We start from the raw sequence: 26,811 nt of genomic DNA, 5'->3' as shown, positions 1-26,811 counted from the left end.
GAAATAATACTTTACTTTCCAGCTCTGCCAGGGACTCGTTGCATGACCATGGGCAAGTCACTTCATCTTTCTCTGCTCTTGTCTGTGCAATGAAGATAATGATAATTCCTTTATCTATTTTGACTTGAGGGGCAGGAACTAACTATTCAGATGCTGCCAGCACAATCTTTGCTTTGGCCTGCAGGCACTGCTATAAGGCAAATAAAGAAAAGAAGGAATACCTGCAAGCATTACTCCTGGCAGCCGGCTTCTTCTATTTAAATCACAAGCAACTTGGCGACACCACGCTGAGCTCAAACATGGAACAAAAACCCTACGTGAGTGACAAAAAGGAAAATTACAGGGAAATTTGTGGTAAAGGCTTATTTTCATAATTTAATAACTGTCTCCAACTTCTGTTTCCAAGCAGAAGCACTAGTTGTGTGCCTAAAGATGAGCGCTGTGTAAAATTGCTTTGCTGAGGCAAAACTGCAGAGATCACGACCGAGCAACACAAAGACCGGGATGAGCATCAGTGTTTTGAATGGGATAAATGCGGCTGCATATGAAAGCATGGCTCTTGACCCTCCCACTCTGCAGAGGTGTTGCCTTCCTGCAGGAAGTAAATACAGACTCTCTTCTGACAAAATATGGCAGGCTTTTCCAGTCCAGTTTGTTTCTGAAGGTGTTGACAAGGATTTAGAGACAAACTCAAGAATACTGCACAACACTTCTGACATGAAAACCCAGTTTACGGACTGTACAGGGACTCTCTAGTCCAATTTCTCCCCTCTACTGCTGACAGGGTGTGTCCTAAGCACTTGCCTACTCAGATGGGTCACCATGGGTCCGGAGGTCGGGGCAATGCTATGGGAACAGGGAAACAGCCCGAGCATCTGAGGGTAGCATTGCCATCCAGAAGCTAAATGGTCCCAACAGAGATTTCAGATGTTTTAAATTGGAGCTGCACACGTGATGCATAACTGGACAGGTTTTTAGCTTCTCCTCAGCAGCAGAACTGCAGTCAAATAGGTTTCTGCCTGCCATACGCTGTTTAACGCCATCTACACATGTTGGTGGCTGGTCCTCACGCAGTAATATTTTTCACTGCTTTATGGCTATGACTGATCAAAAATTAGGTGAGATATACGCACACAGAATAGGAGAGTGGGAATTTTCTGCTTTTTTGGCTTACATTTCTGAAAGCACTGCTCTCTGAAGCACCAGGGGAAAAAACGTGCCACAAGTCCACATTTTAGATCCATCCAACTCCTGGCTCCAAAGCAAAAACAGTGGCTTCATATTCCTAGGTATGGCTAGGAAGAGGCTTATAGGAATCAAGCAACTTGGTGCTTCAGAGTAAGAATTTGTGAAGCTGCACTTCAAATATATCTTGAGGCTTTGGTGATATCGTCTCATCCAGCATTCCCAAGACCTCATTAGAGAAAGATGGAGGCGAGACAAGTCTCACTGCATCCAGATTCCTCTTTTGGTTCACAACCACTGTAATAGGGCTACAGATCTGGTTTTGGCAAGTTCTCCTTATACTGAACACTCACCTCCTCCCAGCTTTGTAACTGCTAGAAGAGAAAAGGGGATTTCAACGTGGTCAGTCACTGGGGGTTTCTCCTTCAGGGGAGTTTTGTGGCTCTCTTCTCCAGCTTGGACCAGGGGATGTCTTGGATAGAACCATGCAAGTTCCCCACTCCTTCCAACTCTCTCACCTTCATCTTTACTCAGTGTGTGGATTGGACCACCAAAAAGTTTAGTGAGGAAACAAAATATGTACACGCATGTCTCCATACATGCAATACATAAAATAGTTTCCTGTTTGGTACTACCCTGCATGCTTATGACCCCCCCTTGACCAACCTTCATGCTGCGAGTGCTCACCTCATCCAGTGGCTGGCTGAAATTGTGTCTTGAAGATGGCTGAAAGTAGTCCAAACAAGGCAGGTGACAGGATGGGGTGGCTACTAGAGCTTACTGCACAAATAGCAGCTGCTTACAGGCATTTGCCCGCATCCTTCACAGGTCTGTGATGATATTAGCTCCCACTCGCTCTTGCAAAAAAGCAGTTTACAGCACCACTAAGGGCTACCCACCCAGTACAGGTGGGAGTTCATTAAGGTTTTCCTTCAGACAACAACTTGAGTCATCCATAGGGCTGTCATCCCAAGATCAAGATAGACCTGTACAACAATTTACCTGCATGGGGCCAGGGCTCAAGCTACTTAGGCTGAAGAGCCAGAAACTGAACCCTATGGGTTTCTCCACTATTCTATTCCCCAGGACATTACCTATCAGGATGACTTTTCTCTCCTTAAATGTGCCCTGCATAAATGTAAGATGATAACAGTAAGTGGCATTAAAAACGTGAATGATGAATGCTATGCATCAGGCAGGATGATTAAATAAGTACGTGTAGATTCTGGGATATATTAGCTTCTCCGCCTTCTGACATGATAATTGATCATCCCTAATCTATGGCAGAAACAAAACAGAGATTACCTTCTCTCAAACAATTCAGCTTCTATTCTCCTTTGCTTATTCCTCCTCCCCCCCCCCCCCATACAAGAGGAAAGCCCATTAACTAGCTCTGAACTGTTTTTAATTCAGCGGTATTGAAGACAGGATCCTAGCAATGCACGTAATTGATCCCGTTTTTACAGGACCACCTTCCAAGGAGTAGCAAAGGTGAAGCATTCACATTATCAAGGTCACTGCACTGAATGCAAGAATAACAAAGACTTGGGTTTGCATCCGGATTCAATTACAGTGAAGTATTCAAGTGTTGCTAGACTGTCCCCTAAAAAATGAGAATTACTCCAAGAGAGCTACGCACAGTTAAGCGAGCTTAACAAAAAGAGCAATATTTAAAATGGTTTAGTTAAAGTCTGTACAAATACACTGGACTCAACTAGAATGTGTTTCATGCTCATTTAACTTGTATTTGCAAATTTATAGGCAGCAGGTATACCAAGATAATCAATTTTAAATCAACATCCCTAGATTTTAAGGCCAGAAAAGATAATTTAGCCCTCCCACAAAACACCACTGAGTTTTCATCTTCCTTTAAAATCTATAATGATTCACCCCTGGGGGCAGATTACCAAACTTCACCATGCAGTGACTTGCTGGAATACTGCCCATCTTGCCCTGTGTCCTTAATTACAAAACCACATTTATATCTAATAGTGATGTCCGCTTGGGTAAAGGAAGGGCACAATTAGAAAAAGGGGGTAAACTTGGTTAAAAAAAAAAAAAAAGAACATTTTTAGAGATAACTGAACTTTGTTCTAGAAATTAGTACTGAAGACAAAAAGTATATAAAAAAATATCAATACAATAGTTACTTGCTGAAAATCTGAAAAACAAAATAGAAAAGGACACTTTTAAATATACACACATGCACACTTCCATGAGTCATCCAGAAAAAAATCAAGAAAAGCCTTAAGTAAGGATGTATGCTTCAAGTGTGCTTTTTAAAGTTGAATGTCCCTTGAAGACTCAGTGCATTTCCAAGCAATTTGGCAACATTTATCAGTCTATAAAAATTATAAAACCAGCCTGATTTTAAAAAGCCTGCAGACACTGAACTATCACATCTGATCAGTGCGAACTGTCCACCAGTATTTTTATACTATATAGCACTACAGTGTACAGCATTAAGCTCCGTGGATTACCCTCCCATGGGCCTTTTTCTACCAGTGATGAATGCATCTGAGAAAAGTGGAAATACATTTTTCTCAGTGTTATCATCCATTCAAAATGTTACACAGCTAAGAAAAAAGAAAAAAAAAATCTCACCCAGTCGTACAGCTGCCAAGCAAGCGCTTGCAGAGACATATATTACTTCATGCAGTACACAATCACTTTATTTATTGTGCTCCGACCAAAATTACTCAAGCCATTAATGCCTGTCTAACTTCTTGTGCATCACTCTGATAAGATAAGAACTTCATATTACTTATTTCTTTCTGCTGCTAAATGAAAGGCATGCTGACCGCGTAGGCACATCTTACCTTGTATCTCAAGAAAGATACCGCTGTCCTTGCATGGTTTCCAATGGCTGCTTAGTCTGGTATCTGCTGCATAAATATGGACCGCGAGTTCCCACTGGCCTCACTGGGGTGGTGCTCATTTTAAAGCTGCCAGAGCTAGCAGTGTTCTCTTTTGTTTATTCTGAGACTATGGCCTTTAAAGCCTGGATGTGACATTTAAAAGGGCCATTAAATGCCATATCCTCTCTCAACCATGAATCTTGTCTAACACAGCAGTATATTATAACCTCAGTGATCTAATTCTTGAGATCATCTCTTTACTGACAAGACCCAGGATGGTCACTATGATAAAGCCCTGGTAACTCAAAAAACATCTCAGTCACTGACCCAATAATAAATCCAATGCTCTCTGCTTCACCTTTTCCTCAGTAAGGCATGTCAAACCATATACTACGACTATATACTAAATGACCTGGGCAAAGGGATTTTCACAAAACTGGGGGGGGGGGCTGGGACGGGAAGCAGTTGTGCAAGACACTGCATTGTTAAAAGAATGAAAATCAAAATTATTATACTTTCATGCACCAGAGAATCTTGCTTTCTCAGCACCCTGGGGAAAAATTTGTTTAGAGCCAAAATTTCTAGATCCCAAACAGAAACACAAGCAGCAGCTGTGAAGACATCCAGAGGAAAAATTGGGAAGATCAAATCTACTTGATACATCAAGTCATACCTCTCAGTCACCTGCATGAGAGACTATTCACCGACTTCATCAGAAGTAGCTTCCATACAACTAAGACAAGAATTCGATCCACTAAGGGAAACATAATATATCCCTCCAGGTACTGAATTAGCCAAACCAATGAATGAAACAGAAGACCACTTGGACCTACGGGCAGCTGCAGATTAACACAGAAAACATTTAATCTTCCATTTTGGAAGAGATCCAATCTACGGTCTTGTACTGTTCAGCAGTCCTCATCAGAAAGGACTCAGATGCACAGCAAGATTCAATCCCTAAACCTGTATTCCTGTGCAGCACACTAAAAAGTAGTCAAGAAACCTGAGTTTCAATAAGCTAAGTTAACTTTATGGCTCAACCTTGACTCCAGCAAAGTGCAGCACCGCCAGACTCTGGTGACGTTTGGTCTCTTCCCAACCCCGCTGCTTAGCTGTTGGGTGACCTTGGGAAAAATCACTTTACTCTCTCTTGCAGTCTGTAAAATGCGTGGAGGGATGTTCACGTCCCTCGCAAAGCACTGCGAGGTTCACAGTTAACACGTTGTGCTGAAGCACGTACAACCTCTTCTTTGGTGGTAGCTTTAGGCCTGTGACTGAAACAATCTCTCCCCCAAGATCCTCCCTGCCCATCCCTTCCCAAACACATTTAATTAAAAAACCCTGAGTACTGAGCTGCCCATGATGATCCTTTATTGAAAATCCTCTTCCCTAGGCAAGTTGGTCCTAGCCATGACGTCCAGTCTTGCTTATTTCCACAATAAGCTGCTTCTACCTATACTTTCTTTGATGGGCTGACAAGAGAACAGGTTTAATCCCCAACAGTTTTTTCATTTAATACTGCAGAGCCCTGTGCCTGTGACATGTAGCTGGGGTTATTTCATAGGCAAACCTCTTTCCAGCAGCTCCCAGGAGCCCAGGTTTCTCTCCTCCGATGCTGGCACACATTAACACCCTGCACCACAGAGCTCAAACAGAGATGAACACTACTCCCTCCTGGCCCTCACCAATTTTTTTTTTTTCTTTTGTGTGTGTATATAAAACAGGCAGTGGTGAATATTGCAGCCAGCAACAGGGAAATCTCTGGAAATGCATAAATATCAGGGACCCACAATGTTATTGTAGCAGGGCTATGGGAAACATCTGGTGCCTCTCCAAGCGCTCTCCTACCACTTGACAGTACAACCGCTCGGGTGATGGGAGTGCCTCTCTGACAGGCTCTTAAGTCTCCTAAACTAGATTAATCTATGTGCAGCATACAGCAAAGCTACAGATACTTCCTAATGGTCTCAAGTGCCAGCTCCCATGATAAATATACGCTTCCTACGTGCAATTATGCCTGTTTCTTAATAGCATTAAGATGGCTGCAAGATACTAATTACCAAATAAGAATTTTGCAATTATACTCCATCATACCTTTCTCCTGACATAGCTACTTTTAAATAAACAAGGATTTTGGTTTCGACATCAGCAAAGAAAAGGGAATTTTCTCTGATCTGTTTTAACTTTCCAAGTGTGGTCGTAGAATTACAGAAGAGCAAAAATTCCCATTCGCTGAAGTACTGTCAAGGCTTCACTGTAGCCATTTCACTGCTATTAAGAAATGTTGATAGCCCTTTTATTAATCAGTGAGAGGAATGATGTTATCTGAAATGAAAGCAATCTCACTAGCTAATTCCTGCTATTCTCCAGCCAGAATTTCAGCATTCATCATGAACTGTTTGCAGACTTACCTTTACTTAATACTGCAAGATCCAAGGTATTCCCTGTGCCTAATGCCAATGCCATTAGACAAAACACATCTCCTACCTGCATCGCCTGCAGAGATACTGGTAAACAGCTTACACCACAAGTAAAGTGTACAGAAAAGCTTCTTTCCGAGGCATGCAAAAGGGATGTAATGAGAGAGTTGTGCGAAAGTCACTTAGATGTGGAGGTACCATCCTTACAGTGAAGTAAATGGCAAAGTCCCTGGTTGACTAGAGTGGGAAGAGAATTAAGCCAGTGCTGAGAAATGTATACATCTCCCCTTTTCAGTGTTACCTCCTGACATTAAAATAAACAGACATCATGGTCACCTGGGTAAGAAGTCAGTTAGGTGAGATTATAACAAGGATAATGCGAACCAAATCCAAACCATTCTATGATTCGAAGTGTGGGAACCTGCAGCGTTAAACACAATGTGAAAGGATGCACTAATGATAGCAATATTTTTCCACTGTTCACGCGAGCACAGAGACAAATGTTGCGATCTGTCTCTGTCTGCCTTTTCTGGAGTGCTGTTTTATGACACAGTTAATGATTTGGCAAAAAAAAAAGTAATAGCCTTGTACCACAGCAATTGCAAATGATCTTTGCCTTCCATCTTGGAAGATGAGTAACGGAGGCCTGTGTTTGACCCCTTTATGAGCATTTTGCTTGTGTTGGGGGTGGGGAGGGAAGTTTGAATAAACAACTAAAAATAGAAGTGTGCAAATGATGCCATGATGTACAGCTACCTTGTTTACCATTATCTTTACCCACAGATTTATCACTGTGCTCTTAACACATGCTGCACATCTATTCTTTCCTCTTTTTTTTCCCCTTCCCTTCTAATTGGAACTCAGTCTGTGAAATGTAATTAAAGCGCTCATAAATACTGCCAGTGAGTGCACCTTTTTTCTACCAAGTAACTACTAACATCTTCAAGAAGACCTCATCAACCCCTGATAGAATATAGACTAATGTATCTTCTCACACACGCACTCAGGATGGGGAAGTCAATCTTCCCACCTTCCACATAATTAAAGTCACCCACATTATGTGCTTTTCCTTTGCCACTCCCTCCCCTTCTCCGACACATGTATCACCCTGTCATCAGCTCCTTTCCTTTCATCTGATTTATTCTGTTTCTAATCACTGAACAAAATCCAGTGCTTTCGAGAAGAGCTGGAGCAGTCCTAGGCACAGCTCGGCACCAGCTTTCCTTTTTCTTGCCTCCTCCCATCTTATATTAAAAGACAGTGCTTTTAAGTCTCCTTTAAGAGGGATTATTTCCTGCAATCTAGAGAGTTTATTCATGCCTGTGAGTGAAAAAAAATACCCTCTTCCATTCAGGGTAAATGACTGAGACATTAACAATGAAATTCAATGGTACTTCAAAGACTCCTTTGGGCCCTGAAGGTTGTGTAGGGCTGCCTGGGGACCGAACGAAGCCCAGTTAACTCAACAGGTGGCTTCATTTGGTCTGTGAAAAATAGCTGCTGCTTCTCTCAGAGAGGAAAACACTCCTGGATTCAGCTAAATGGCAGCTATAAAAACAACTGACTGGAGGCATCTCTAAAGTTTTCAAGCACCCACCTGGCAAAGGGAGAAGGTGGCTGCCGTGCTGCTCTGGATGTGGCACCAAATCTCTCCTGCTATGGAAAAGGGCATAGACCTGCCAGGGTCCAGTGCTTCAGGCGCTACACGCAAGCCCCGTCCCCAGAAGTACGTCATTACCTCTATGAGGCAGAGTAGCTGGAGTAGGAAACATGGAGGCAGGAGACCTGACAGCCCCATACTTCAGATATTTGGATGTTCTCCCATCAAACCACCAGTGCAGACCCTTGGGCACCTGCCTGGGGCTCTGCCATGGGGACCAGGGAGCAGAGGGCTGCGTGACCCCGGACCACGGCATCCCACGGGAGGACAGCCTGACACAGCCCTGAGCAGTGATGTCCCTGGCTGGGAGGCGGTCCCCTCACCAGCCCCTGGCAGATGCTGTCTCATGATCCAGGTTCAAAAGTTAAGAGGCAGAGAAACCAGGAGGAGACGCTGAAATCTTTGCTAAGCTCTCAAGAGGATAAACAAAGTGTCAGCGTCTTTAGCACTTCATTACTGCTATCACTTGATTTTGCTAAGTGCTTTTTTTGGACCCTCATCAGTGAATAGTTGCCAAGCCACTGTAAATACTATTACTGCCAAAGGCCAAACAAAACCCAGCATATTTACTGAAGAGGTAGCAATTGCTTTCCTGCTGGATAGAAAGTCAAAAGGATTGGGATTTTAGTTAAATTTAATCGCCTGGGCACTGGAATCTGCAACCACTTGGAATGGACACAGTCACATTATTAACGGCTCCATTTTTAGCAAAGCGCAGTTCGCCAACCACAGGTATTGCAGGCAATACCTTGCATTCAGCTGGACTTGGATCAAAGATTATCCTTCCTGACTGATGGTGTAAAAGAGGGAAGAATGGAAGTGTTGCTATTGCAATTAAGATTTGGGAGCACAGACCCCACACTACACTTTTCCCCAAGCTATTCAGCATACTTTAGTTCAGTAAATGCTTTGGATAAGTATACTATTGACTGACATTTCTACTTTTCATGCTGCAGTGAAAACAGAAACCACAGTAATACTGAAACCAATTCAGAAAAAAACCCCAAAACCCAAACCCAAACTTCAACAATCCACCATCAGCCCATCTCCAGTGGACTCTGACCAGCCTCTCTTATCTGCTCTTAAAGTCAGTCTGGCAAACAGGTTAGGAAACATCTCCAATGCAGCTCAGGGCTCCCAGCCCTATGGGAAGGGCTCAGCAGGGGCAGAGGAGCCGCAAGAAGAGTCCCAGCCTTGGTGTGTGTCCTCTAGCCGGTCACACCACATCTCCATGCCTCAGCTTCCCCATCAACAAACCAGATGCCTGAAAAACCTCCCTGATGAAAGGCAGTGCATAAGTTGTAGACAATGAAATAGCAATTTACTGACATTAGGCACCCCTTCCAATGATACTGTATCCATCAGGTCTGGATACAAGCAAGCTGAGCCAACTTGCGTTTATTTACTGCATTCATTTGCATAATGACCATGCATTTCCCTTCCATATTTTCTCGTAAATGAAGAACCGGACACTGTACAAGCTGAATTTAAAATAGCAGTCATCATTCGTTGACTAATATCAGAAGATACAGGAACAGTGTGAGGCCACGACAGATGCACAATTGTTATTTGAGCACAAGCAATACTTATCAACTGCCTGACTACTTTATGGTGATTTGTTTTGTTTTATAGAGATGTTCTGCAGGGGTTGCAAATAGCACTCAAAGCCCTGCAAGGCTATCTGACTCTGGCAGAAGTCCCCCTCGAAGCCTCAGCCAACACATAGCAGAGGGTTTGGTGCATCACCTCTGCGGAAAGCACAGGGCATTTTGTCCTTCACGCACACCCAGCTTTGCTACTTGCTGTCTGCAGTTTTGGAAAAGGCAGAGATGGGTCTGTGCCCTCATGTGCATCCTTGCCCAGTCATCCTCCAGCTCCTTTCCATTTCCTTATGGGGACCGAGTTGCACCTGGTACAGAGAGATGTACAATAAATTAAATAACCAGGTCATTTCTGCAGCGACAGTCTTCCAGTTTACTGAACTGGGTGAGAGCACCTCTCTGTGGAAACTGTCCTTGCATGGCCAGGCGTTTAGAGGCTCACGCTTTAAGTCTCTGGCAAGGTCAGCGAGCGATTTCATGCTCTTGGTGCCACCCCTCAGGAGAACACGGCAGAACCACGGAGCTGCATGGTTTAACGATCCAAGGCAGGAACCCATCGTGGGGAAGGCACAGCCCTGGAAATGACAGGATAACGGTGCGGTGCAAATCAGTCCCCTGTAATAAGCCACACTAACGCTGAACTGTGTGAAAGACAAATCAAGAAACAGAGCAATTAATAATCTGCTTGGCTGAGCACCACTTTCCCTCCTTGGATTGAGGCAGATTGCAGAAAGTTCAGAAGAAGGAATTACACACAGGGTCCCGTAAACTCTTGCAAACCCAAGGAAGAAAGGTAAGCTCAGTTTTCTTCTTCTACCTGATTCAACATTGCTTCCTTTCATCTCACTTAGGGGCACAGAGCAAAGACTCACAAATTTTGCACAGCAGGATGCAGAAGCATGGTGGGCAATTGCGATGTGTATTCCCTGGAAGGCAGCAAGCGGGTGTTGGTGCCCCCCACTGCCATTTTCCACCTAATTCTGCAAATTTGCTTTTGAGGCATCTTCATCTCTCTCTGCCGAAGGCCCTGCAGAGGTAAGGGGTCAGGAGCAAAAGCCCCTTCTACCACTTCACTTGCCCACCACCACTGGCCAAAACCCACAGGGTGGATTTTGCCAAATGCATAACAGAGTTTGCAAATTTTTCCATCAATTTCCACAGAGCAGCGCTCTCTCCAAGGCTTGCCCAAGCCGAAGCACTTACAGGATAAGGCCTGCGTGCTCAGTGCCTCTCAGCAGAGAGCAATGCATCGCCCCAGCTTGCTGCATTGCAGCAGAAAAACCCTTGCCCAGCACCGCCATAGCCAGTGGGTGTCCTGCATTGATTTGTACAGGGCCTTTTGATCAGACCCTGTATTCTTAAAAATTATCAAGCCTGAAGAAGCAGGAAAATAAATAAATAATAATGCTTTCCTTCTTGTGATTTCTATTGTACTGATCTAGCCAGAAATCCCATTAGTTACTCGCTTTGATCAGGACTGTTCCTTCAGGATCAGGAGATGCAGAAAGCATTCCACCATGCCGGCAAACGAGCACATCTGAAGTGCATTTTAATTAAAGCCTTCCAACTCCTGGGCTTTTTGTAGTATTTGCATGTAGCTGAACTTTGGCCCAGCTGCTGTGGAAGAAATGCAGTTTATTGCTGGGCTGCCTGTCACCTTGGTGTTGGCTCTTGGCTCTTCAGGTAGAGCTCTCTAGTTGTCACCCCCCCACCCCAAGCAAGGAGAGGAGAGGCAGTAAGCTGGGAGAAAGCACTAGCCAGATGTTTCAGACGTCTTTTGAGGAACAACCAAGTGGTTTGTTGTTGAAGTGAACTGTAACAGCAACCACAGCAGAAAATGTGGAAAAACCTTTCAAGCCTTGCTGAAATACGCCTCTCCAACAGCAACCAACCCGGGGAGGGGGAAAAGCATTTCAGCCTGAAACTGTAAGAAACTAATTGGGAACCTGTAATTCATGCACACGGCGAGCTAGAGCTCAGTTTGGATACAGCAAAATCCTTCTCGAGATGCAGAAGCCAGCCTGCTCTCTGGGTGCAGACACCAGGTGAATCAGCAACAGAAGGGAAAAAATATGGCCAAATGAACAAATAAATAGATAAATTATAAACTGCATATGAAGAACAGGTTGTGCTCAAGGCAAAAGAAAGCCGGCAGGAGGAAAACAGGGCCAGAAAACTGTCGTGTCGCCTTGTAGCACAGAGAGCCACCCTCTTTGAACATGAGCGTGGCTAGCACGCAATTTGGTACGAGGGCAGCAAGAGCGAAAGGCATCTGAACTGCCTAAGCTTTACAAAGCTGTCATAGATACCCACATAAAACAAGGGTGGGTAACCTCCGTCTTCTGCGCGGCATGTGTCCTGCATGTTCCTACACACACAAACGCGTACGTGCTGCCATGTGCGTACTTACACCTTCACGCTCATTCAAATTCGTATTATCAGCACGACGGTTGCATGGGAAAACAGATATGCCCTGTGAAGTCGCTATACCCTGAGCAGTGTTTCTATAGCACGGCTCACTCAATACACAATTACTGAAATGCAAATCTTTCAAGCTACTCTGGCTCCTCCACCGTCGTATTTAACTTTTGAGGGAGATTAGTATAAAGAGCTTACTTGGTACGGTAAAGAAGCCACAGCCAGAGAGCAAGTGGGACGTTTATTAAATGCCTACAAGTCCCCTGCTATTTCTCTAACAGCACTGGAAGTATTTTTACACTCTGTTTTGGCTATTTTTGAGTCCTGGCGTCTTAAGAGCACTTTCAGAAGTATCATCTATGCAGAGTGTTAAAAATGCAAAACTACTTTTAATGCTAAAATCAGAGAAATAACATCAGACAAAGGAATTATCAGCCTGCAGACTGAGACTAGAGAACTGAATAGGATTTTATTAGCAGTAAAATTCAGAAGCTGCATTCATGGAAAAAAAAATAATCTATACATTGATGTCATCTGGGCAGTGAAACCATTTTAGATGCTTTATTTTTGCTCTCTGCCAAGTACTGTGCTCAGCACAATACAAAGAGAACTCCTTGGCCCTGAAGACTGTGTTTTAAGGTGATTAGAATTAGATTAATACAAGATTACTTGGCAATCCTTTAAAAATATGCCAGCAAAATGGGAAATAAAATTTTAAACCAGCACTATCACTCTTGCAATGTAACAGCAGTGGTGCTCTGCAAAAACACAAGCTTCTTATAGCTCTGACCTTGTGAAGCTCTTACCACATCTGATCGCAGCACAGCCTGCTCTATGCTTTTTAGAAAATATCAATATTTGTTTCTCATACGCCTCTCAAAATCTAGACTCGGACTGTCCAATCTCTGCTACTTTGCCCCACGCCTGGGGCTACATTGCTGGCGGTGATCCCAGCGGCTCCAGGATGTTACGGAGGAATTGCTGTCAGTCCTGCTGGCTGCAGCACCTCAAGCCAAGTATTTTGGGCAGCTCTTGCTCCCTCGTACCCAGCTGCATGGCACCATCCGGGTGCAGTCCATGCACAGATTTTCCTCAGGTGTAACCTGGCATTTGCTTTTCATAGCATGCTTTGAAGGAGACTAACCGCTTTACCAGAAAGATATTTGTCTCTGCCACTGGGAGATGGTAAAACCTGCACCCTACTGCACAACACACAATAGATGCCATGGGTTGGATCTCAACATGAGAACTTCAGTGTCTTTCTCTTTCCCTTTTTTTAGGAGGAGGGTGGATGGGGACGACTATTTCCTACTATTTTTATTTTCATCTATAAATAAGACGTTTTAATTTCATGTCAAAATTGAAATGTCTGTCTGTAGATGCAGGGAAAAGCTTTTTATTTCATCTTTTAATGTCCTCATATATCAACAACGGGGTTGTCTCACGTACTTCAAGAATAAAAATGATCTCTAACTAAAAGTCTTATTGTAATTTTGGGGATTTTTTTCATATTCTAAATAATTCTTTCAATATTCAAGCACGTATTTCTAATACTCCAAGTATAACAAAAAGACTTATAACAAACTATGAAAAAGTAGCAATTACTGACTGGGGAGTTATAAAAAAACCTGTAAAATATTCAGCTGATCCATAATTCATTTGGTAGCAGACACCCAGCCATCTGGGCTGGGGTGAACTCACGACTCTGGAATAGGATGGCGGATGAAGATTTTGCATTCAGAATAAATGTGTCCATCACAAAAAAATTTCAAATGATAAACCTTTTGTGCAACACTGGTTATCAGGTTTTACTTTGCTCTGCCAGCGTGTTTGTTTTTTAACTACCTACGATTGCATTCTCTGGTTACATCTGACCACGCTTCAAAAATAAAACAAAATACTTCTTGAAGCTGATTACCAGCATACGCACGGGACTTCACAAATGAAATTATTCTCTCTTCCTGCCTGAACCCTCACTGGCAGCTCAATACCCATTTTTGCATCTCCCTGGACACGAAGAGAGTTCATAGCCAGCAGAAGGATCCTGCCGTGAGGCGCAGCCATGCTGCCGCACGCTATTATGCAGGGTGCACCCAGGTTTAAATATAGACCAAGGTCTTCGAGGCAGTACTAATTTACCTCTGCTTATTAAAATACTCCTGTATTCACCCATCCTGGTATGGAAGTTTACACTTTGCTGTTAGGAGTACATTGGTCTAGGTTAAATGCTGCAATACCTGTGTTAACGCACTGGAAGCTAGTGCAGCATCTTTAAATGACAGTGCGTTCCAAATAGATGGGCAATTGTAAGCCTAAACCCTCTTATTTATGCCACTAATAGCTCCTCTCCGACCAACGTGAATCTAAAGCACAGCTTAAACTATCAGACATACTGAATTCATATAAGATTGCCCGCAGCTGCTAAAATTTTCCTGGAGTTCATAAAATGATTAGACAAATTCATGGGAGAAAAATCCATTAAGGGCTATAAAGCACAAAGAGGTTGTCCCCAGAGGTTGGAGAGCACTCCAAGGAAGCATTGGTACGTGCCTGCCTTGTGCTCATACCCTTTCTATAGTATCCACTACTGACCATTGCTGGGAAGATGACGCAGCTCAGTGGATCAAGTATTGTTAAAATGGACCTTTACAGGCAAGCCCTGCTCATCACTCTGCCTGTGCAAAGGGAGTTTTCCAAAAATAAGCATCTGCTTAAACTTTTGCAGGCCCTAGGTCAGCAGTTCTAGTTGAAAAGTAGAGTTGCAAAACCAGTCTTACTTCTCACGTGAGATGCATACAACATGCTGCATCTACTGGAGCATCCTCTTAGAAATTTTTTGTTATTCCTAAAGAAAATAAGCAGGCTGCCCCACTCCCCAAGCCAAACCAAACAAGTCTGTGAGGCTTGAAAGTTGCAAGAATCAGACCCTGAACCTTACAGGACTTGAGTCTGCCCACTCCTGAAGACAATCACTGAAAACATGCTTCCCAGCACAGCCATCTCCTCACCTCATTTTCTGAAGTTTTCTTCCCAGACTGTGCAGGGCTGCAGCCTATCGATTTCAAGAGCGCGCAGCTGCTGACATAAGATTGCAACAAGCTCTACGTTGCAGGTTTCCCTTTCTGAATCACCCTTGGCTGCTTTTCAAAGACAGGTACGTCCCCAGTGCTAAGGAAAACACCTTCTCCCTTGGTTTCCCCCCACTGCAGCATCCCAGTCTGCACAGTCAGAGTGAGGATCACATCTCTCAGCACACCTCCCTGCTCCAAGAGCTTTCCAGCTGCTCCAAGCATCTAGTGGTTTTTGGGGTTAAGCAAGAACCTAGCCATGCCTCCCAGGCAGCAGTACGGGTTGCCAGGTCCTGTTCTCCAACACCTTTGCTTAAGTAGCATTGCTGCACCACAGGATGCAACTTCTATCTCTGGTTTGGCCTTGGGCATGCAGCCTCCTTGAGGCATTAGACACGTTAACTCCTCCTCTTTTATCGAGCACGTCCGGATCTTTCTTCCCCTTCTCCCCCAAAAGGCTCGAAAATTCAATCATACAGGTCACAGAAGGGGATTGAATGCTGGCTTCCGACTTTTCAAACAGAAAACAGGCAGGGGGCTTATCTGAAAACACACACAGAGAAGGTCTTTAAGTGTAAAGGAGTCCGTGGCATTTGGGATGCCAGCAGGAGAACTGCCCCACTCTCACACCCCCCACCTCCAGGCCAGCTCCGTGCCTGAAGCCATACCCAGCATGGGAGATGCTGGAAACGAAAAGCAAATAAAATTGCTCAGCTGTTTAGGCTGGCTTAAAGTGAATACTCTTGGCAGGTTTAAAGCCTAGAAAGGTTTTAAACGTTGCGTCTTTCCAGTGTGCTCCTACAATGATACAACAGGAGCGCAGGCAACCATGAATCACAACTGCTTGCTCCCTACGGATCCATTACGAGACACACGTCTCTGACCAAGACGTCATGGTAGGTGCTTTCTGTATACAGGGCAGATAAGACAAAACACCTCAAGGGAGATGCACATCTCTGTCTAGAGTGACAACGTTACTTAATCATCCAGCTTGGTGAAATTGCTGAGAAAAAAAAACCTCTCGCGGTTGTCACTTGAAAAGCAAACTTCAATATTAGTGGCACGTGCAGACTGCTCTCTGGAAACCATCTAAATAGGTGGCAGTTTAAAAAATATGAAAACTTGAGCAAAACCATGAACAAGAAAAGGATGGCTAACTGAATCCTAACATTGCCACTTATGAATTATTCACTGCGCTCCAGCCTACATGCACGAGGCACACTTTTTAATGTGCTGTGCGAGTGCATTACAGATGGGCCCCTGCCATCTGTGCTGGGAAGTCCTTTGGACATGTGTTTTGCAGCAATCCCTTAGGGGAGAACTTTACTTTGGCCAACCCATGTGCCTACAAAGGGAGTAAGGTCCTCCGTTTGCCTGCAGCAGCTCTAGGATAGCCATGATGGAGGCCAGCGCACTTTCCACTTCTCCTGGGTTGCGGCGTTTCTCACCCTTTCTAGATACACGTTTTCCAGCAGAAACCATCTGAAAAATCCCACAGAAACACCAGGGGTGTGGGGGTTGCAAGAGGGTGACAGGTGAACTAGTCCTGTATCAGAAGCCTAAGGCCACTGTGTCCCGCATGGACCAGTCCCATCCCAAGTACCACCAGGTCCCCGGGGACTGGGGGAGCAGAAGCATGCTGGGGTCACCAGCTGAGATTAGCCGATCTGCCTCCTCTTGTGCACAAAACATTCCTGTTTCCTCACTGTATTTCCAAATCTGATTTCAAAAGCTCAGAGGAAAATTACATCAGTCTGAAAATGCCAGACTGATTGCCGGTGCCAATTCTTTTTCTCATTATTTTAAATTGGGGAGAGGAAGGGGGACAAATTATTTTAGAGAAAAACACATTTTTTTTTCAGGAAGCAATCCCTTTGAGAGCCCAAACCAGAGGTAGTTTCTGCTGCCAAAAGCTCCTGTGCACAGAAGACGTGGTGTGCCCAGCACCCCACTGCGCATTCTCTACAGTCCTGAAATTATCATGGTCTTTTCGGGACGGACAAAAGCCAAACCAACAAAACAGACCCTGGCATTTCTCTGCAGTGCTGGGTTAGTGAATACCTGCCAGTGGGACTCCAGCAGCCAGATCTATCCCACAGCATGCAATTTTTTCATTTTCCACAGCCAGCAGTTCTTGTAGCAGGATTTCTCCTACTGCTGCAGTTGGCCTTGTGTCACTATGTTTAGTGACTCAACTTCATTACACCAGCCTTCATGAAAATATAATCATACCATCAGAAAACCTGTGTGAGGGAAAGGATGAGGCCCCAGAGCTGCATCTCTTGGTGGCAGTTCCAGGGGGAAGATGAGTGGGCTGAGACTCCCTAAAGCCCCATGTGCCCTGCCTGCTCTTATTTGAAGGTGAGACTTTTTCAGAGATATCCAGCATCTTTGGGCATGGCCAGGCATGGACCACTCCACCTGCGCACCTCCATTATTTGCCTCAAAGGACTTTTTTGGAGGCACCTTAAGAAAACAGATATCCAGTTTTCATGCTTGGCAGCTAGTCTGATTTGCAAAGTCCCCCTCCACAGCTGCTTTATTTCTGGCATGAACAAACGGATGATAACCCCTGGAGTGCCAAAAGAGCACATTACTGGGAAGCATGTTTGATGTTACAACTCCGGCAGACAGGCCTGGTTCTCCTCCTGAATGAGTGTTGGGACCAGCCGGAGAGACAACAAAATACAGTTACCACTCCTCACTTTGGACAGAGGTTTGATTCAACCTCCTGCTGAATCAAACACGAGAACATACAGATGCAATTTCAACACCACACAGTGAATTAAACACTCATGGCTTGATCCATTAGTATCTCCCTTGATGGAGGCTCCACCAGGGTAAACAGTGAGACTGAACCTGAAGCTACACTTACCCACTTGCCCTTAGCATGAGCCACGTTTGTCACAGGTCCACCATTTCCTGTAACGGACCTTTCAATACAAGGCTGGAGGTGACAAGTGTGCACGGGCATTATTCTTGGCCTGATGCACAGGAAGGCAGCTACGTGGATAAATCCTGCTGCAAGTACGGGGAGTTTGGGACATAACTCACAAACCAGGACCATCTCCTCACAGTCTGCACTGACGAGCAATGTATCATCTCCTCTCGTGCAGCTACGTTTACTGAGGTTTATGTGGATTAAAATCCGCATGAGGGAAAATCCAGTGCCAGCAATGAAATACTAATGCAAACCCACTAACAGGAAAATACACTTCTTCCAACAACAGAGTTACTGGCAGCAGCCTTCACAATGGGAAAACAGTAAACAGCATTAGGACCGTGACACCCACTGATCTGCACTAAACAGGTGCCTTCAACAGGTGTCATACTGCCATCCACTGATGTTCCTCCAGAAGATTTCCTGCCACATCCATTAGCAGCAACCCCGGCATGCCTTTATTTCCCCTCCTTGAGATATATCCGAACGATTTGTCCAACACTTCAACAATCCAGTCTAATTACCAGGACAGGTATCTGATGAAGTGCGATGCAATCGCACTCTCTTGCTGCTGGCTGCCAAGCCCACGTATGTACTCCTGGGTAGCGGGAATGAAATGCGGCCCTGCTCCAGCTAGCATTTTTCTGCTCCACAGTGAGGATCCGCCAATCTCCATCTAGCTGTGAGGCTGCATACCACACCAGGTTTCCTGGCTAAGCCTTGTCTGTAAGGAGAAGGCAAGGGGTGGCTCTGGTGATCTGGCAGCACGGTACTCACGGTCCCAAACGCCACTGGTTCACATTCCTGGACGGGCTCCGCAGCGGGCAAGTGACACTGGGGAGCTCTGAATTAAATGGCAGGAAGCAAGCCAGGTAGGCAAAGGGAGAGACTCTAAAACACAGAGCATGAGGGAAAAGAGAAGAAGGATACACGGTCTCCAGGGCTTACAGAAGTTGTATGATGTGCCTGGTGCGTTGATGGGCATGGAAGGAGATGCAATCATGTTTTTGCCTCCCATCACACTTCCAAATGACAGGGGACAATGGCAACTCCCTGCTCGCATCCAAGACAACAGCTCCTTTCAACCGCTGGGCAAAGGAAGGGCAGATAGATCTGAGCCCTGGACAAAGGAACAAACCAGTCTACATGATCTCTGCCTGTACAGTGCAAAACCAAGGAGGACACAGCATGCAATGACATCTCAGCCCTACCTTGTTGGAGAAGCAGTGACAATGTACTCTCACCAGCCTGAGTCCAGTCACTTTAGCATCACAGTGCAGAAGAGGGATTACATTTCCTAAAGTTACTCAAAACAATTTCCTTGGGTAACTGTTTGCAAAGTTAGGACATTTGAACCATTGGTGTTTGGAATCAAAATGAACTCTTAGAAATCTCCCTTTCCCAACAGGAGAGGCAAGTGTTTTCTTCCTGGTTTAATGGGTGGATACACCAATGCAATGAAGTGGTGGGATCTCCAAGTAGCTTAGCGTAAAAGGAAAAAGCCACAAATCCTAAAAGTGTGTCCTGCTGGAAGGAAACATGTTGAAGACTGCAGTAATTATAACCTATGAGACACAATGACCCCCAGACACATATTTGAAGAGGCCACAGTCCAGCCCTCCATGCTGGGGACTTCCACCCACTTCAAAGGGAGGTCTGCACCGGGTCTGACTGGCTCGGGCTCCCACCCCAGACCTTTCCCCAGGTTGAAGATCCACTTACCTGCCTGGTTTGTGGTTACATTTACAGACACAAACTGCCGGGCTCCGGGGTTCTGGTCGGACACTCCATTCACTGCCTCAATTTCAAAGGTATAGTTTGTATGAGCAAGCAGATCCACCATCATGACAGAGGTGTTTTTCAGGCCGGTTTGCTGGGGGAGGTACCTGACATGACCGCCACACGCCTCACACAGACCTGAGTGTGAGTTGCACTTCTTGCATGCAATATAATAAGACACATCTTTCCTTCCACCAGTATCAGCAGGGGGAATCCATTCCAGAAAGACACTAGTCTCGTTAACATTTGAGATGGCACTCCGGGGAGCAGAGGGGGGTCCTGGTTTGTAAAGTGAGAAAAACACATGGTAAAAACAGTATTATCAGCCATCCTGCTCTCTACTACTCTCTATGCTGAAAAGAGATGTCCCGTTGCTCACGTGCCAAAAAGTACATGGGGACCATTTGCAGCAGCACACAAAGAACTGGGAAAATGGGGATTTGTTTTGAGCACCCCCACCTCATCTCAACCAGTCTGTGTTGGGATGCAGCCACCTGCATCGGAGGACAAGACACAGGGCTGGCTCAAACCCAACAGGAGGAGCACTCCACCCCGGGACATTGCCTCCGATGTTCTCCTTGCTCTTCCTGCAAAGGGAGCTGCAAATCTTTGCCCAAGTCACTGCTGGCTTCACCAGGGGCAAGATTCCCCCTCCTGGCCCCACTGCCCCTGTATTACTAGCCCTAGGTCCTAAAAAAGACACGCACTGGGGTATTCATGCTACTTAGGTACTCAGCTCAGACGCTGAATCTTTCCTCTACGTGCACCCGCCTCTCCCCGTCAGCTATTTGGCAACAGTGAAACCTAAGCTTGGGCATCCAAATCACACCTAAGCGTGACGCTCAATGTAGCCCAAAACAGATGGTGATCTACACGGGCCACTGGAAGCATGGCCATATCCGGCTACTCAACAGCAGCCTTCTCGGTCCCTGCCAAGCTCTAGCACGGTTGGTTAGCCACACCGCGCTTGCTTATTTTGCCAAGCCTCCCTGCTCAGGATGCCAGCGTGGCGCTGGCAAGGCCATCCAAGTAGGAACAGCTGCTGCAGAGGTACCAGAGCTCCTGCAAAAGGCAAGCTGTTTTCCTTCATCCTGCTGGGAAAGGCGACGGCTGGGCAAGCAAAGCCCATCTGGAGACACCTTCAAGACTGCTTATTTGTAGAAGGTGCTGCAAGCTTTTTGTTTTTAACAGGCTTGTGTTGGAGATGAAGGGCAAGCTGCAGATACACCCTGAAGACAATGTTGAAGGACAAGCAGGAATCTCATGCAAGAGATCCACACATTATATAATCAGGGAATGCTAATGAACGAGGAAGAAAGGGGAAATTTATCAAAGCAAGCTGGGATGGATTTTAGTCACGGCACCACCAGAAGTTATACAAGGACTGGGATTTTTCCAAGGGAGGTAGAGGAGGGAAAGCAACACACGCCCCTTCAGTTCGAATGAAGCTGTCAAAACCCATGAGCAGTTCCTTGAAAAGAGCCCGACAAGTAGCTTCGCCAACCAGAAATCCATACGAATTTAACAGCCTGTCTTAGGCTGTCTTCTCATTTTGTTGTGATAATTAAACTCAATTTGTTATTTAAAACAAACAGTGTTGCAAAAATTAAATTACCTTATAAACCAGAAGCATTTTCCTCTATTTCCCTTTCCTATTCCCCTTTTTAAGTCTACAAAATTGGTAACACTGATAAAACACTGTCATGATTTCAACTCAAGCTGTTCTGATTCAACGAGAAACTCACTGCCAGAGGAAATAAAAAATCCTGATTTTTTTTTTTTTCTTTGGACAGGGGGAAAGCAGTTGAAGACAAAAGCTAAGTTAGTTCAGGAACAGCAGATCAGCTTTGTTTTGTTCTGTGATCACTTCAGATCACTACGAGCAGGAGCAAGCTGCTCTCAATCTGCACTGCAGGGACTCAGAACTATTTAGCTAATGACACCAAGGTACAGCCCAAGTCAGGACTATTTTCTGCACTATCATACTTGTACTGATTATAATGGAAACTATGAAATTCATCATTGGAACTGTGTGGAGTTATATATGTTGCACCCAGGGTTTTTTAATATGTTTTTTACCAGTTAAATTGCCTTATTTTTTCATCCGCTGGATGAATGCCCTTTTACCGCTACGAGTACTCAAGGAAAAAATAAAGAACTCAGGCACCAGAATCACTTACTGGACAATGTATCTTTAACAGGGGATAAATTATTACTTTTGTAAAGTCACCAGAGGTTTTTACTTTGTATGGAAGAGTCAGCTGCTCTTCTTGAAGGCTTAAAAACACCAGTTTCAATAGAAGTGCTTTGAAGCTAGTGGGACTTCATAACCTATAAAATTAGCATTTTCACAGGGGCTCAGAGAAAGGTCTTTAGTAGTCTACAGATATCTAACAAGACCTACTTGAAGAATCCTGAAACTGCACTTGGGTAAAACTTTGATAAATCACAGCTGGAGGAACAAAACGGTGTTTTGCCTTCAGAAGAGGGGGGCCCTAGGTCTGCTAAGAAGGTCTGGTTTAATTTCCGACCTCCTTTTGTCAAAGATATTAGTTTACTGGGTTTTTTATATATTTTTTTAAAATGTGCTACTTTAGACCCTAAGCAAGTAAGATTTACCCTAGATTCACCTCTTCTGCACCAGAATTTACTGACCAGAGGCAAATACTTTCTGAAGACAAAGATTTTGGTAGTTTTCCTGATGGACAGTAAATCTGCTGTTCGCTGATGCACATATTTTTAAAATATAGCTTGAGAGAGAAATTACCCTCAAGATACAAATACATATATGTACACACTCAAAATAAAGTTAACTGTAAACTTTTTGCAAGTAGACTATTACACTAAATACTATAAAAGCTTCAGTTTGTCCCATGTGTCATACTATTAAAAATATTTCCCCAGTATGCTCTGAACAGCAATAGGGTTACTTGTCAGAAACGGGAGGGGGAAAAAAAGGGTGTAACTATATTTTCATTTTAAAGAGATGTTGTGCAAGGAACTAAAGCTAGGATTACTTAGGTAAGAAGAAATAAAGCACAATTACTTCCTGGAAGATGCATAATAATATTAAAGACAAATCTCAAATGCCCATCAGGACCAAACTTTTTTTTGTCTGAGGGCAATAATTATTTCAGACTGCTTCACAACACTATTAATTTCAAAATTACCAATGATTACTTATAAAACATGCTTAAGGAACTGGAAAAATTAAATAAAAATGTATTTCCCCCCTCACTGTACTTATCTGAGCAATTCGCAGTGGTGTAGCAGTTACTTTTCTTTAGTGATGCTGGTGGTGGTGGGGAGACTCATGCAACTTGGGACTGAAAAGCATTCACTTTAAATTAGTAAAATGTGATTTTATAGCTATGCCAACTAGCAAGGGGACTTTGCAGGTGTAGAGCTGAAAACAAACATTGATGTATTCTCTAAAATTAACCAGATTTCAAGTTGAGGAAATCCTATGAATATTATTAACTTCCACGGTAATAAATAATAAAAACACAGAAAAAACTTGCAATATTTTCCTACCAGTCATGACTCGTCTGTCTCGCTTGTGTTTCAGTTCACAATGACATGTGCCCTTCCAGATCTAATTGGACTCCTTTAAAACATTAGTGTCACTACCTACTCTTTACTGTCCCTGCCAACATTTACTACCCCTGCAGCTGAGGTAGGGTAGCACATGGGTCCTCCTCATCACCTTCAGCACAAATATAGCTGGATTAGGACAAAATCCCAAGACAGGATACGTAGGGCAAGCGAGGGTGACTGAAGCGCACGGAGAAAGCTCAGATGATCCACTCTGCTTTTGGGGCAGTAAGTGTGAATGCCAGCAGAGATGCTGCAACACCCTCAACTGCTGCACCAGGGTTTGCAGTGGGCAACAGAAGCTGACCAGTGCCTCGGTCAGCATTAAAACTCTCATCTACCCCAGAAGCACTCAGTACCCTGCCAAGTCATATCCTAATACAGTTTCAGGCACCATGCCTGTGCTTTGAACTATCTTACAGTAAGCTTTTAAAACAAACAACAACAACAAAAAACCAAAACAAAACAACCCAAACATTAAAAGCCCCAAACAAACTTTAAAAAAACAACAAATAAGCATAAAACCCCCTAACAAACATAAAAAGAAAACCCCGTGGTATTTGCAGAATCAGAAATTACAGCCTTTACCTACAGGATTCAAATTGTACGAGAAACCTGGGAGTGACAGGCACTCGAATTTAATTTCTTTTTAATATATGCTGGTCACCAAGCTTCCTTGTGCCTCTCCGAAAATCCTGCCCTACACTCAGGTCAAAGGCATGCACAAACCTCTTCCTCGGGGATGGCAGCTCTTTCCCTGTGCTAATTCACCAGCAGGACAGACTGGATGCGTACCCCTCCATCCTGAGACGGGACAGAGATCACCACCACGGATGGGGTGCAGAAGGCATCGTGGGCACCGGCAGTCTGGCTGCCAGTTCTGCCTGTACAGAAAAGCCGATTTTATGTATGTTTCCAGAGCTCAGAGTACTCCTCTCCTTTCCTATTTCCCAATACCACGCTGGACCTCATCATCTCTCATTTATCTGTGTTTTTTAAGCCAGGCCAAGGGGCAAAACGGACATCAAGAAGCCCTCATATCAGTTTTTCATGCTGTAACTCACCCTAGCTACCGCTCCAAAAGGCACCGGCATACCTATTTAATACACTGAGAAGTGCTTGCATGACTCACCCTGCCCAGACCACTTTGATCCTACAGCACCAGCTACTGCCATGCTGCCTAAGGCTGTCTTCTTCTCTGCAGCACACCCCCAACAGCCACGTGCTTCATGCTCCTTTGGCTGGTAAAAAGCAAACGCAGAGTTCAAGGGCCCCAATTCTGCTCTGAGTGCCTCCTGCGGGCAAGCAAAGACCTGCCAAGGGCAATTTCCTTTGTAAGAGCATCTCTCCAACAGGAACAGACTTTTTATTTCTTTTTTTGAAGTGCAAACTTGGGAAGCTAGGAAGGACATCTGTATTCACTGGGATGAAGGCACAAAAAGCCACTACCATGCCCACATGATGCAAGCACACAGTACGGAAGTGACCTCTGCACTGCTGCCCAGTGGCTCTGAGCATGCATGAAGTCATAAACCTTTCTCCTCCGTCACTTAAGTTCCTTGAAAGCTCTACCTGCTCCTGCCTCAGTAGTTCAGCTCCTGTTCGGTCCTTTGCAAACACTTTTGCACTGCAAAATCATATTCAGAGCATGACAGACCCAACTCAGCAAAAACCTGTGGTCTGTGCTACATTCAGTGGGACTAGCTGGGGGCATGTGAATTGTGGCCCTAAGTATTTGAAACATAAACTGAACAAGAAATGTTCAAGGTACGGCTGACAGGATAGCCCACAGATTGCAGGAAAAGGGCAAAATTAGTGATTCTGATTCCACCGATTCCACCTTGGACTCCCTATACCCCAATTTGCTTGTTATACTATCTTCCCCCTACACCAAGGGGATAAGCTCTACGTTTGTGCTCCAAGTTTGGAGAAGCAGTTTCCATTGCAGAGTTTTGAGGCTACCCTGAAGAATGACCATCTCCAGGAGGCTTGGAAAGGTAGGGCTCTCTCCCTGCTTGTTTACCCAAAATGAGCTAAGAGATGATACTAAGCAGGACCATGTAGATTTTATCAACGCCTATCACTGACAAGCGCTACCCATCGTCTCCTCCGCACGCGTGCCCCACACCGGTACCCATGCACACACCGATGCGGATGTCTGAACGCCATGCTGCTGTCTGACTCCACCCATGAACGGACAGTGAGAGATGGAGCATCCCTTCATTACAAAAAGGCTTCCTGAGTTTAATGCCAGCTTTTGAACCAAAAGGCTCCAAAAAAATCTGTTCTCGTGTAACTGGGGGTACGGTGGACAAAGCCAGTGACATTACAAGTGTGTCAACACTAGTTCAGACTCCAGCCCAGAGCCTGTAAAAGCACATTAATTAGGATCATAATGTCTAGTCACAATACAGGAACAGCTCGAAAGGATTAAAAACAACCCTATAAGCACATGCTTACTTGTACAGGCCATTGTAGGTGGGTCTGATTCCTTCCTAAAATAGTGTTCTTCACACAGGCAAGATGTGGATGCTTCATCAAGCGTGTAGCTGTGAGGGGGACATTTGCTGCAGGATGGACTGTGGGGTGAAGCTTTGAAGAACCCAGGTCTGCATACTGTGAAAAGAAGAACCACAGGCTAAGCTCTCCCATCATAAAATTAGTCTCTTCACATTTCCTTTTTTAAAAAAACCAACATATCTTCAGCTAGAAAACAGACAAACACTCACGAGCTATTTGGTTTGCATATTTTAAAACAGTCTATGCCACTAACAGACAATGCATACTTAAATATCTGCATGAAAAGAGAATGAGAAGCTGTTGTTTTTTTTTTTCCCCTAGCATCTGCCTTTGGTGACTATTTATTTTCCTTGTTGAATGCATTACAGGTAACATCTTTTTGGGCTCTGCTTTAGAAAACATTATTGTGTTTGGGTTTTTTTTCATTCAGTCTTAGAAAAACAGGTAAAATACATCTCATGGCTTTCATTTAAGATGTTCTACACCCAGAAATCAATGTCTTGGCAAACAAATAGCAACACGGTGGTGGAGGGGATCTCAAGATCGACAGCTTTAAGACATTGTGATAAGGCTACTTCCCTAGGGTCTCTTCCCCTGCAAACCTGTGATGAATTTTAAAGTGCTCTATATAAGACAGACTGCTCTGGGTATAGCCTGAACCAGGCATGCTCACCATACAAGATATTCCTTCCAACTCCAATATATATGCATGACAAGGCACAAAGACTTGAGAGCTATTTTTGTTTTCACAAATATAATGTATGGTT

The 26,811-nt window shown here is 44.5% G+C and overlaps 1 protein-coding gene across 17 annotated transcripts in view; it reads right to left on the bottom strand.

The window, feature by feature from the left end:
- Positions 1–26,811, bottom strand: part of EPHA5 (EPH receptor A5) — a 224,357-nt gene that overhangs the window by 78,684 nt on the left and 118,862 nt on the right. For 11 of the 17 annotated variants that reach the window (XM_054825687.1, XM_054825689.1, XM_054825688.1 and 8 more), the window contains 2 exons: positions 25,985–26,140; positions 19,874–20,209 (listed from right to left, as the gene is read on the bottom strand). The exons of 3 other annotated variants lie outside the window; for them this stretch is intronic. In XM_054825687.1, coding sequence (XP_054681662.1) covers positions 19,874–20,209; positions 25,985–26,140 — 492 coding nt within the window. The remainder of the gene's footprint in view (positions 1–19,873; positions 20,210–25,984; positions 26,141–26,811) is intronic. 3 more of the 17 variants (XM_054825699.1, XM_054825701.1, XM_054825702.1) reach the window with 1 other exon arrangement.

Source organism: Grus americana, chromosome 4, assembly GCF_028858705.1.
Source record: "Grus americana isolate bGruAme1 chromosome 4, bGruAme1.mat, whole genome shotgun sequence".
Lineage (NCBI taxonomy): Eukaryota > Metazoa > Chordata > Aves > Gruiformes > Gruidae > Grus > Grus americana.
This window is presented reverse-complemented; position numbering and strand designations above follow the sequence as displayed.